Source organism: Pangasianodon hypophthalmus, chromosome 21 (assembly GCF_027358585.1).
Source record: "Pangasianodon hypophthalmus isolate fPanHyp1 chromosome 21, fPanHyp1.pri, whole genome shotgun sequence".
In the NCBI taxonomy this organism is placed as follows: Eukaryota; Metazoa; Chordata; class Actinopteri; order Siluriformes; family Pangasiidae; genus Pangasianodon; species Pangasianodon hypophthalmus.
The window spans coordinates 19,570,262-19,584,315 of NC_069730.1; the positions used below are offsets into that span (position 1 = coordinate 19,570,262).

Sequence of the window (14,054 nt, forward strand, 5' to 3'; positions counted from 1 at the left end):
GTTTGTGAGGAGGCTGCTACATTTCCAGAAAATTAATGACCAAATTTATTAAGCAAATTCAAAAAATTTGTAGTTTAGATAGTAAAACTGTCTTATGCAAATTTAATATCAGCCCATCGGTGGTATTAATTTACACGCAATCCTTTTCCTCGAGATGAGATCCCTCCTTCTAGTAATTTTTTTTTCAAAACTGCAGTTACACAGGAAGTTTTCACATTTTTACACATTTCTATTGGTTCACAAGTGCAAGGTTTGCGTATTCACAGGTCAAAGTTTGGTACGGAGTGAAACTTTCTGGTCCAGCGTCCTTTGCCCTTCAGTGACTCGGCTTTTCCGCGGAGTGATTTGTGAGCGCTTGCACTGAGCACATTGCAAAAAACGCACGTTTCGTGCTGTCCTGCATGGCTAAAAATCTTCAGCTCCTTGTTTGCAGGTATTCCTGTATGATGACTACCAAAAAGCGCTGTTCTGCTGAAGCAAGTGTCCACCATTTTGCAAACCTTCACGCACAAAAGAGACGTATGGAATTCCAGAGTTCTTCGACGTCAACACAATCCTGAGATTATAAGCCCCACCCCTAGAAAATGAGTCCAGAATCCTTCACGGTTTGCAAACTCGAGTGTGAAAATGCCTTTCTAGGAATAAATTAAACTGCTTTGTCTTCATTTTGTCCTACAGGATGAAAACGTTTGTATTAAAATGTAAAAGATTCCAATAACTCTTACAACTCTGTGCTGATTTAATCGAAGCTTTGCTCACATCATGGCCAACAGGTCTCTTCCTGCGAACGTAATTTGTAATAAACTCCACTTCTCAGGCCAGACGCTTGGAGCCTGCCGAGTCTTTAACGGAGCATTTTTCTGTGAGAGGTTAACGCTCCTGGCTCGTCTCTGCTGTGACCCTCTGGTCAGGGTTTAAGACGGTGAGGTTGAAGTGGTACGAATCAATCACTCACACACACACACACACACACACTATTCTCTCTGCTTCTGGAAACCCAGCGCAGGATGGATGCGCCCACCTCTGACCCACGTCCCCTCTCCGATCCTTTATCCCCAGCACATTAGGGTTTCCAGAACTTTTAAAGAAACACAAATAGGAAATTTTAAGGAAGTGTTTGAGTCAATCACGCCCAGGGCACACAGTGCAGTGTGATCATTGGATTTGGTCCAGTTTCCAAATCGGATTTCCATTTTACATTTGTTTCCTGCTTTTCTTCCACTCAGATAACCTCATTTTTCTCATTTTCCTGTTCGCATTTCTGCTCTGGGTTTAGAACTGGGACCTTAATCACAAAAGACCATTTCGTTTATTCAGTGTGTGAAACTGGGGTTCGATTTGAGACGGAATGCAAGCTAAGCTTCTAAGTTTTAGAAAAAAAAAAAAAAAGAGTTTGTAGCATCTTGTTTGGATTGATCATAGTTCAAGCCTGCTGAAGGAGTTCAACTTATGAGTCCTGTCTAAAAAAAGAAATAACACTGTGGCTGGATTTCTTCCACCAGAAGAACAAATCAAAGAATGCTTAGAGGTACTCAATTTAACTTTTCTTTTTTTTTAAAGGTTAAAAAGTAAAACTATCCTGCACTGTTGGATGGGCCACAATGACACTGATTTTTTTTTTGCAGTGTGTTGCTTATATCACTCTGTGCTGGTTGCTAGTGGGCGTGTCTATCTTTAATTTACTGCTGGTTGCCATGGTATACACAAGCTAGCTAGAGAAAATATACAAAACCAAACATCTGGCTACAAGTAAGATGTCTTCCTGCTAAAAATGAAATTTCTGTAAGGAAATGCTCAAGTATAAAATCCACGTATAAAATCCAATGATCGTAAAACTCTTCTTCGTAAAATTCTTCAGGATTTCTGCCATCTGTTTGAATTGACATGGCGAGACGAGACAATGCGACAAAAAACACTGTGTTGAAATGCTGTTCTGTTTTTGGTAATAAATTAAGGAAATTAAGGAACCATTAAAATTAAAATCCTGCTAAATTTCAGAATGAAATACTGCAGATCCAACAATCACACACTGAAGGCAAACTGTCAAACTGCATTTCATTTCAAATTCCACAATTCGCAAATTTCTACTGAAATGAATGTCTACGGTATTTTTAACAAATCTTGTAGCAACTTTACAAAAATCAGACAAAGGTTAAGAGGCAAAGGTTAAAAAATTTATTAGGGAAAAACTTTGCAGAAAACTTTAAGAGGAACCAAAACCCAAAAAAAGAGAAACGTGTCCTCTGAATGTGGAATTACTGAAGAACGAGTATAAATATAGAAGAGTACAAGTGAGATGAACAGCTCCTAAAAACAGACTAGTCTAATGGCTTACACTTTATCTTTTTTCTCCATTTCATGAGAACTGTTTCTGACAGATCCTAATAAATGATAAACGTTTCTCTGTATAATGTAAAAGCCCGGATCTCTCCAGCTTTGTTTTTTTCCCCTAAAGACATGTTCCATGCGCTTGCTCTACATGCAGCTTCTGTAAAACGTGGTCACACAATGGATGTCTGTTTTTATGACCTTCCTGGCTCGAGTTCTTCCCGTCCAGTTCGTTCAGTTTAACACTCGACAGCCTTTTAGCATTTTTAAATATGACCAGATTTTTCAAAAGAAACAAACCCACAAACATTCCAGCAATAATGACTTGATTACAAACATGTTTTCAGTGAAATGTAAAAAATATTTACACCACAGCGCTGTTGAATTCTGATTCTTCAGAAGGTGCAGATTAAATTTTCTAATAATCGCAGGTTTATATTAACTCGCTCGTCGTAATACGCTATTGTTTCTATAGTAAACGCTCATTCACAGTGACTTACGGCAAAAGTAAATTGTAAGTCGGTTGAAGTTTTCTGTAACAGTTTTGTTTGTTTAAATATTTTGGAAGGAGTCTCCAGTTTCAGCACTTCATAACAGTCAGAGGTAAAGGTGCAACTTTTCAGACATCTTCAAGACAGAGGAGTTTACGCTAAATAAAAGAAAGAAGACAGGATGGAGATGGAGCAACTGTTTATAGCTGTTTATAACGTAAATGAGTTACAGCATTAAATGTAACTATAAACGTATTTTAATAAATAAAAATTGTAATTGTTGTGGTATAAGAGGAATAATACACTTCAGGATGTGCTGGTTTAGGAAAATGATCAACTTCAGGGTGGGAACATTAATCCGCATCAGTTTTATTCCTTACATGTTAAATCTCTGGGAAAAACTCAAATGACTAAATGAAAATGTCAAAGTGTAACGACAGGAAATGAAGTGAAGGAGATGATAAACACAACTCCTGGCAACTGTGGTTAACGGAGCAAGATAAAAGTATGATTTTTTATTATACTAATTGTTTAAGGGCCAGAAAATGTGTCAGAGTGAAGAAGGAAAGAAAGAGAAGCGGTCACATCGGGCGCTCGCCTCGTATCACCTGACAAAAACAGACGCTGTAAGACCTTGCCAAAACAAACTGTGATTAATTACCATGTGGCTTTTGGGACTCGGGCAAACCCACATTATAAATAACAGGGGTCCACACACACACACACACACACACACACACACACACACACACACACGGCTCTGCTTGTCGTAAAGGGTTCCTGAACAGGAGGCCTGGGCACATTGTGCTCATTTCCTCACGCCTATCTCTCACTCGGGGCTGTATTTTTATAACCGCCCGCTCAAGTTCACCCGAGACATTTGATTTAAGACTCCAATGCAAACAATTTGGGAAAGCAGAGAAGGGGAGGTGTTGAAAATAAATTGGATTCCAGGAGCAGGCCAAGGATTTAACTTAACTAATGCTGGGCTGAGTCCCCCTCGCCTTTTTCTGCCATACTTATCCCACCGTGGGGAGGGAGAGAGAGAGAGAGAGAGAGAGAGAGAGAGAGAGAGAGAGAAAACAACTAAATGGATACGGCGTAGCTCTGGAGCTAACAAGCTGCACAGAATAATCTTACTTAAACAAGTAGCAGGTCCTGTTACATCCTTATCAAAACACAGAGATTCAACCCACATTACACAAGGAGACTGATTCAACCACTATGCTGGTTAGACTCCTCATCAAGGGGGCAAATACTTTTACCATTCCTTAAAATGCAACATCTGTTAAAGTAGAATGCACAAATACTAAACAACACAGAACTTTAAACACAGACAGACAGACAGACGAAAACAGAGAGATATACAAATAGATACGCAGAAAGATAGACAGAGACAGAGAAATAGACAGAGGAAGACAGACAAATAGATGCACAGACAGACAGACAGACAGACAGACAGAAAGAAAGAAAGACAGTTAGAGAGGGACAGACAGGTACAGACAGCCAGAAACACAGAACGACAGACAGATAAAGGGATACAGACAGACAGGTATACACGGACAGATGGACAGACAGACAGAATGATAGATAAATAGAAAGACAGAAGACACATGGAGAGATAGATGGACAGAAACAGAGAGATAGACATATAGACATAGATAGACAGATAGACAGAGGGATACAGTCAGACTGATAGAGACAGACAAACAGATAGAGGGATACAGACAGACAGACAGACAGAGGGATAGAGACAGACTGATAGAGACAGACAGAGGGATACAGACAGACAGACAGACAGAGGGATAGAGACAGACTGATAGAGACAGACAGAGGGATACAGACAGACAGACAGACAGACAGAGGGATACAGACAGACTGATAGAGACAGACAGATAGTTATGAACAGATGTAATTTATTGATGCCAGTTTTAATATCGCGATCCTTCACCATGATCCTTCACCAACTCAATAAAATATCATTAACCATGTTTTTAAAATAAACTCCTTCAAATTTGTCCAAAATGAAGAGCCTGAAACGTCGACGATCGAATAAAGACCACAGTGACAATATGCTCGGTGTTGGATATCGTGATGTATCACAGGACAGATGATCGGAATGTGATTATGTACATTTTCAGTAGCTGCAAAACACAACACAACATCTACAGCGTAAAACATCGTTACACACAGAGGCTCAGAGGTTTCGGGAATGAAGGTGAACATTTCTCTAAGAACCCTGAAGTTCCAGGTGTGTTAATTACAGGAACGCTGAGAGCACTTAACACCAGCGCTGTTCATTAATGTCTCCACCATTAATTAACTCAGCGCTCCGTTTCTGAGACGTGAGGGAAATATTTCTCCACTTCACGTGCCAGCTGAAACGTTTAACTACATTTAATTACAGCACAGGTCTCTTGTACTTCACACTCGTATTGGTTTAATTACTGAACAAGACTTCCTTTTATTTTTTTTTTAAAGTACGTTAATCTGATTTCAATGCAAAACAAAAACGAACAAATCTGAATATTTGGGTGCGATTAGTTCTCTATCGGCTACGTTCCACATTAAATCATGTTCTTGAGAAACGAACACACAAACGATTATTAAACTCTTCCAGGATTCAAGAAAGAGACGGATGGTTTGAAATATAAAGATAAATGATAAGGGTTGTATCGCTTCATATCTATACTGTCTCCGCTAAAAGAAACAGATTTTGAATTAAAAAGAAAAGAAAGAGTGCCCCCCTGCAGGCTGATGACAAACGGGGGGTTAAAATGATAACTATGGGTATTAGTACGTAAATAAATAAATGAAATAATATAAAAATATATTCTGCAAAAAAAAATCTACCAAAAATTTGGAAACTCAGCCGATCTGCATATATTATTTTATTGATTTATTTTTTTTCCAGACAGCCCCTGGGAAAACAATACCGTCTAAATAAAGCTAACAGAAGATTTTCTGTATTCGTTTCTTTTTTTTTTTTTTTTTATTTTGAGTTATTTTGCAAAATCCTAACCCAATGAATTTTTCAGAAAGCTAGCCGACAACCACACAGTCGAGAGTTAGATCAGTACTGAGTACTAAGATTTTTAATAAAGTCTCTAAATTAGCTTATTAAATAAATTAACAGTAGAACTGTTCCTACTGCAAGAAATAAATAAATGACTCCGCCCACTTTTCACCGAAAAAAAATCTCCATCTAGCTCCACTGGAACAAACTGTGGAGGAAAAAAAAAACGCTTACTAATCTGCCGCTGTGTTACAGTCAGGAAGATCTTTCACCGACTTTGAAATGATGTCACATGACCCTTACAGAGTTAATCTCTAAACAATTCCTCAGCGATGAGAGAAAAATGAACCTCTTGAACAAAACAATCGCTTGTTGACGTGTGCTGCGATGGAGAAAAAAAAAAAAAGACTTTACGGTAACCACAGAGTTCTGCCGCTGTAAGATCGATCTAAAGATGGGGAACAAATGGAGATGGGTGACATCATCGCGGATCATCAAGCGATCTGCAGATCTGATTAAGCGGAGGACGTTGAGTCATTCTGCCTCCACAGTAGCCGACTGACAGACGGCTTTCAACACGGAACGCTGACAAGAGAAGTATTGTGGGCTGAGAAATCCAAAGCAAAGTGGCGGCTCTTCTTGAAGGTCATGCGCTGACTCAGATTTAGGAGGGAACGTGAGACGGAATGACGGCAGAGAGCAGGAAATGTAAAGAGAAACGCGTAGAATGGTTGGAAAGAATCCCTTCATCTACGGAAGGCTCTGAACAAATAAAATGCTATTTGGACAGGATTAGCTTTCCGGACGCATCCTTCCGGAGGATGGAAAAAGAACAGAGATGGGTGTGTCTTCACGATGCACACATAATCATCCTGCTAAAATCGATATGCGTACGACACGCACTTTATTTTAATGCTAACTAAATGTTCTGTGCTTTATTATAAGCGCTTGGTGAAGGGGGCGTGGCCTGATACGATGCGCTTGATCTTGGGCCTTGACCTACAATTACGTTTGTAGTCTGTACCGGTGCTAGGATCTCAGTAAGTTGCAGAAAACCCTCGGAAGCATCGATTCTCTGATCGATTCTCCGATACGTTCTCATAAATGTTATTCTTCTGAGTTTTTTTTTTTTTTAAACAGTTTGGTTTCGGTCGAAGAGCGAGCGTTTCCTGGAGTGTCTTTATAGTGAGAGGATAAAAAGCGCTAAACCCTACATCTTCCCACAAACGTTAGCGACATGCAGATGTGAATGGGATATAAGTTATTGGAATTATTTCTAACGCTTATTTTATAAAATACAGCAAAATCTTTACAGAATTTTTTTGCATATATGAGCAGTTTGTACAAAATGACGGACATGACGGATTTGGACTAAAATCGCAGAGATACTCGGCTAGAAATTACCCGCCTCTGTGTATAAAAATAATCCTTTTTGAATTGGGCTACAGATCTACGAATATCTCTTACATTGTCAGTATTTTTATCTTGTCATTATAAGCTAAAAAAAGCGAGACACTGAAGGAAAAAAAAGACCCTGGTAGAATGTTCTTTGTAAAGAAGGCGCTGTGATGTGAAGTGCTGTACGATTCACACGCTAGCATGTGATTAGCTGCTCATGTGGTTTTTGGGAAGACGCTACGATCCCGGTCATATGGAAGCCGTTCTTCTATTTTAAAGACATGTATGATGTATGTTCTTAACATCTGGCTGTGATGTGCGGTTTGGCAGATGTTGATGTTATGTTGGTGCAGTACAGTAGCGAAGTGTGTACAGTAAGCAGACGTGACTTTCTGTCAGCACGGGAAGTCCGCGTTCCAGCGCCGAAGACCAAAAAAACAGCAAAAAAACCAAACGCGTGTTTCATGTGTGTTAATCCAACATGCTTGTTTTATATCATGTGCTAAACTTTACATCTACAGTCACCACTTACCTTGTCTTTGTCAACTTTACTTTTTTTTCTTTGCTGTAAATTGACTTCTGATCAAACAAACAAACAAACAAACGGCTCAAAGCACAGTGATGTGATGTCCTTTTTTTGTCTTTTGTAACCTTGCTGAAATCTTTTAGTCTGTTAAACCTACAGGAAAACGTTGGCAGTAAATTATATAAAGCGGATCTTACTTTGGAAAGATAGCAGCCATCTTGGCGGCAGCGTAGCCGGGTTTACAGGCTCCAGTGCTGAGGTTCCCATAGTGGCGCGACAAGTCCCCCGGCCTGCACACAGCAACAGGTTCACATTTAGATGGCTAAAAAGTTGAGAATTGAAGTGAGGGGGAAAAAAAACCAACAACAACAAAAAAATCTAGAATAAAAAATTTAATAAATAAAAAAAAATTAATCATTTTACCTAAGGATCAAGCCTTCAGCTGTAAATGTTGGCTAATAAATAAATTTAAAAAAACTATAAGTAAAAAATAAATAAAATAAGTAATAAGTAAAAATTAATTAAAAATTAAACTACCGTAAAAAAGATAAATAAATAAAAATATATAAATAAAAATAAAAAAGTAAATAGTAAATACAATTTAAAAATAAAATAAGTAAAATAAATTTAAAAAAATAAGTAAAAGAAATAAACATACATGTAAACAATTTAAAAGTAAATAATGTAAAAGAAAAACAATTTAAAAGTAAATAATGTAAAAGAGAAAATATCTAAAAAATAAAGTAACAATATTCTTCAAAAAAGAAGCATGATTTAGAAATAAACATGCAAATTAAACTACAATTAAATAAGATTTAATAATAATATGTGTGTTTCTTGTATTTTCTTCTAATTATTTTTTCACTTTAACTATTACTTTGTAAGCTAGTTTTAAAAAACAGTCAAAAAGAAAAATTATATAAATAAAAGGTATAACTAATATTAGTAATTATTATTAATGTGTATCACTTAAGCAAGAAATCCGTGTCACTCTTGCCTTGTTTACATTTATGGCGTAGAGCTTTGCATTAGAACGTTATTTCCGACAGCTTCATATGAGCAAATCATATGATTATATATATTTCTTTTTAAAATTATTTGTTTTAATTCTGTTTTCTCTGCCTTCTCAAGCTGTCTGGGTGTTGAATCATTAGCGGGGTGAAGGGGTGCCAATATTTAAGATATGGCTCACAGAATTGAACCCCGAAGCATGTATTAGTAAGAATGTTGGCGTTTGGTGACTGAATGAACGCGGCTCTTTTTTGAAAATCATTTTTAAACCCTCGAGAGAGCCAGACGCTTTAAACTCTCGTGATTTTTTCTACATTTGTACGACACACAGCGTAGAAGCTCCTGAGTGTTTAAAGACACGTCTGGTCCGAAAAAAAAAAAAAAAATGAGAGAAGGACTCAGGACTCGAGAGTGGAAGACGGGAGAGAACGAAATTGAAATTCTTGTAAGTCATTAATAACCTGCAATACACAACGTGAGCAGTTTAAATAAACAGAGTGCAGGGAGACGAGCGGGCAGCCGATGAGACTGAGCAGTGCTCTAGCGTGTGGCGTGTGTAGCATGAGCGTGTGTGTGTGTGTGTGTGTGTGTGTGTGTGTGTGTGTGTGTGTGTGTGTGTGGTGGTCAGGAGCATTGAGACAGAAGTGGGCGAGGATGGACACGCACTAGCTGGACCACCATGATTAAAGTTATCTCCATTAAAGCAGATCAAAGCTCTAACTCTAGTGTCAGTATCAAAAATGGAAACAGACACCAAACAGCCTCAAAACGTACAATCTGTAAAAAACAAAATCGGAAAAAACAAAACAAATAGTTTCCTTGTGTGACACAAGTGCTACTCTGATAAACTTTAAAATAAAAGCACGTCAACGACCACAAGAGGGAAGTTTACCGAGGAGAGACGGGCGATACGACACAAATATCAGATCACAATACTTTTCTAAGAGACGTCATTTATAGATAACTAATGAAATTTTGAATTATTAGTTAACACTGTAATGAAAGTTTTTAGCAGTTGAAAAAGGTGAAATAATAATAGTAAAAAAAAGTTATGTAACATTTTTAACAAAAATTAAAAAATATAGACAAAAATAAAGTACAAAATTTTAACATCAAATGTACGCCCAATCAGTTAGTATTGGTTAAAACCATTATAATAAATAATATTGCTAAATTTAATTAATAATAGGCAAGATATCGCAGAAAAGTGTATAGTGACATCATTTATCACGATATTGATGTTATATCGTCGTATCGCCCAGCCTTACAAGCTAGCACGGTTTCTGCGATCTTGATTAGTCACGCTGGATACAGTAATTTGAGAAATGTTGGACTTTCCACAGCATGTAACTATAAACAGATAAAAAATTCCTATGTATGTACATTTTGTATCCAAAGCTAAGCTTAACATTATGAAATTTTATGTAAGAATTTCTTTTAATTGTCTTTTTGTGCGAACACGAATATTTTTTGCGCGCCTGCAAAGCTACGTCTGTGGAACGTTAAATGAACACAATCTTTGTAACGTTGTACCATAACATTCTTAAGAATCTTAAAAAATACACTACTAAATCATAAAATTACAAAACTGACATAAATTTATCTCGGAGAAATTGCGGATTTGCCCGTAACGGTCATTTTGATGAAGTGGAGAGCAGGACGGCGCTGTGATTCCTTCAGCTGACAAATTTGAGTCTTAAACGCGAGAAGCGATGAAAAGCGTGATGCTAGGTGTGCACTGAAATCTAAACTCGTGCGAGGCTTTGCTTATTGTACAAGCGTGCGGTGTGGACGGACACGGCGGCTCTGATAAGCACCACCGACACCGACACGAGAAGAGTTTCAGAGGTTAAATATAAACACACACCTACCACACACAGAGTCTTAATATTTAACATCTTAACACGTCACACGAGGGCATTTTAACAAACTGCTACGATATATCGATATCACGGTACAAGGTGAAACAAGTTTAATTTTTTCCTTATGTTTAACCAGGTAAATCCAGATAATACTATTAACATTAGCTGAAATTTGAAGGTATTTATAACCAGGGGTTAAAGTTAACCAGAACGATCCGGAATAATGTTCCAGCATCCTCAGTAACTTAGAGGTTAAAAATTCAAATTTTCTACTTGCACTTGTGGCAGGATGGACAGCAGGAAACAAACTTGTGGTCATTGTGTCAAAGAAACAATAAAGTCCAATCATGTTTCACTGGGAAAAAAAACTCTACAAGCCAATCATTTTTCATCTTCAGCAGACGTCGTCCAGTTTATTGTCCGTAATGTAACTGGACAGAAGATACGCCAACACTGAGCAGCAGGAGTCAAGTTGATTTTAACACTGTTGCTGAGTTAACTATCCATGTTCATCTAAGCAAACTTGTAATGATAGATGTTTGAATCTTAACTTTAATTAAAACCTGTAATTGTGCCTAAAGTTGTTCATCAGATTATGTGTAAATGTAGCTAGCACGTTGGCTTGGTGATTTGATGCTAGATGTGCGAAAACCGCTAGCTAAGCGAACTAATTAAAATCCTGTACTTTATCGCAATCGATAAATGGCTTAATGTTAGTTTGTGTGCAGAACTAAAATGAAACCTATGTACGTTAACGCTACGTTAATGTTAATGCAGGTTGATTCACTGATCACTGACTTCCACCAGCTTCCAAATACCAAAATTCACTTTCACCCCTGTTTATAACAGTATTAGAGGAATCTTATCCTGTTTTCAATTGACCAATAACAACTGGACACTTGGCTGCCTGGTGTATTATTACTAATGTTGCATTCATGCGCACGGGACAAAATAAAAGATCTCGAGTCATTTCCATGTGTGGCATTTGCATCTGGAGTCTCTCAGCTTGAAGACTCGGTGTATGTAAAGCAGGCCATCGTGAGGCTGGAAAATCGGAATGAATTAACCAGAGACAGAGGAAAACATTACGCAGGACCAAATCAACTGGTATGCTGGGAAGAAGCAGGAAGACATCAGTTTGGGAAGCTGGGATCACAGAAGATCAGGACGCGAGGACGTGAGGATGGTCGAGGAGAACTTCCAGCCATGAAGGACAGAGCTCACTAGAGCAACATCTCCAGCAGGAAGTTACAGATTTATCACAAAGGACATCGATGAAGAAGAAACCAAGATCCAAAGTCAAGAACATGCTGAGGAATGCTAAAGTACAGCTGGCTAAAAAGTTGAGAACAGTTTTATGGATATGAAGATGAACCAGCACCTGAGCAATGAAGGCACATAGGAAGAAAAAAGGAAAGTGTCCAAAGCAATTTACTTTGGCTGTGACTGCTAAAATGCAATTAAAGGCAAAAAGGTGCAAATCAAGGAGAGTCAAAGGACAGTCATGAGGCAATACTGAAGTCACTGGTCTCTGTGGCATTGGGCAGCAAAACCTGTGGTCTGATTGTTTCCTGTACCACTGGGGAACGAAACCCGTGGTTAGATTGGTTACTGTACCACTGGGGAACGAAACCCGTGGTTAGATTGGCTCCTGTAGCAGTAGCAGTGAGAATAAGAATTACAAACCCAAAATTATTCCCTTCTTTAAGATCTGCGTAATTGTTCATTTTCACTATTGGTTAATTGTACTCCTTTTTTCACACCCTTTGTCTTTAATATTGCCTCCATTTTGGCATTAATCATGTTAGCTACCACTTTTTAGCTTAGTTAAATAGGTTTTAGGACTTCACAAGTACACACGTACCACTTGTTCAGTAAGCTAGCCAATGAATGTTTATTATTTTCTAGCTAGGTATTTATGATTAGCTACACCATTGTTTAGAAATTGCAGTAATGCTAATGCTACAACCATATTTAACTAAAAAAAAAAATCCAACACATGACTTTTTTTCCCTTGTTGATGATTACCAGGATGCAGTTACAAATGAATTAATAATAAATAAAATTGACTTACAGCTTTCCGTCCAGCTCCAGAAGAAAGCCCTGGTTATCGAATGCTGCAGAGAGAGAAGACACAGTAATGAGGACGAGTTCATCGCAGGCTGAACGAGGACAAACGCTGAAACACCTTGCCATCGTTCATGCGATTAACACTGTTGTTGTCTGTGCTAGTGAAGAGAAAACCTCTGCTGTGATAAGGTCATGAAGCTGCAGTTGAGGTGAAAGAAGCAGAGTTAGTTTCAGCCAGCCAGCATATTCCTCACCATCAAACCTCAACACATACATGCTCAGAAAGCAGAAAAACATGTGCAATGAGGTTAAAGAAAGAAAAGGCGTGAGAAGGCTCGCATTTTTTTTCTAGTCAAAATAAGCCAGAAGTTTAGCGACTCAGCATATACATAATTCAACTGAAACCATTCAGCATTCGTATGAAGCTCAGCAGCGCTATAAAATGAGGACAGAAGTATTAAAAACGACTTCAACAGCAGCTAATAAATCTGATTTACTCTTACAGACATGCAACCAAATACTAAAAGAGAGTTAAAACTGAAATTATAACATCGCATGAATTGTAGAGCACCTCATTGTTACTATTTGTTTAATAATTAAGATGCGTAGAAAAAAAGGGAAAAGAGGGGAAGAAAATAAGCTTGTGAAAGACGTAGTTAGTTTTCCACAATGGGATCTCTGCAGAGGAGAAGTGAAGAAGCTGGAGCTGCAGATTAAACGTAGCAGGATCTCAGCGCTACAGACAGGAAGGAAGTAGCTGCAGATTATTACATCACAGCAGAGGGATAACAAACGTAAAAGAAGAGTTCGGCGTTAAAAAAAAAATCAAATGTACGCAATTTTTCAGTCAGCAGGGATGTTCGGTGTCCAATGTTTGCTTCTTTATTTTTACTTTGTAGCTATAGATAAAGGAAATATTTATAGATTTTCGTTAAAAATGGAATTTTTTCACAATTTGCATTTTAGCTATAATTTCGCTTTCAAACAAAAGCAAAAGAGGCAGGACCTGGGAGCAAAATTACACAAAACTATCAAATTATATCAAAAGTAAAACAATGAATTCTGTTTAAGTAGCAGACATTTCGCTAATGTTGGCAAAATTTCACAAAATTACCTTCAACGACGTCGCATTAGGCTCATTTGCTAGTTGGGACAATGCGCAACAAGCGCAAAAATATGTTTTAAAATTTTGCTAATTCAGAAGACGACGTCTGCACAACGTCATTTTAGGTCACTTAATATTCCAACTTATATAAAGCTATAAAAAGCAGAATATTAAGAATATTAACAGTGACCCAAAACGATATCTACACAACGTGCGTGAAATACGTCAATCGGAAGTCGATGTCTGC

The 14,054-nt window shown here is 37.9% G+C and overlaps 1 protein-coding gene across 6 annotated transcripts in view; it reads right to left on the reverse strand.

Moving 5' to 3' along the window:
- st3gal3b (ST3 beta-galactoside alpha-2,3-sialyltransferase 3b) overlaps window positions 1–14,054 on the reverse strand; it is a 63,425-nt gene that overhangs the window by 24,755 nt on the left and 24,616 nt on the right. For all 6 annotated transcript variants that reach the window (XM_034314501.2, XM_053227750.1, XM_026946333.3 and 3 more), the window contains 2 exons: window positions 12,707–12,749; window positions 7,957–8,049 (listed from right to left, as the gene is read on the reverse strand). In XM_034314501.2, the coding sequence (XP_034170392.1) occupies window positions 7,957–8,049; window positions 12,707–12,749 (136 nt within the window). The remainder of the gene's footprint in view (window positions 1–7,956; window positions 8,050–12,706; window positions 12,750–14,054) is intronic.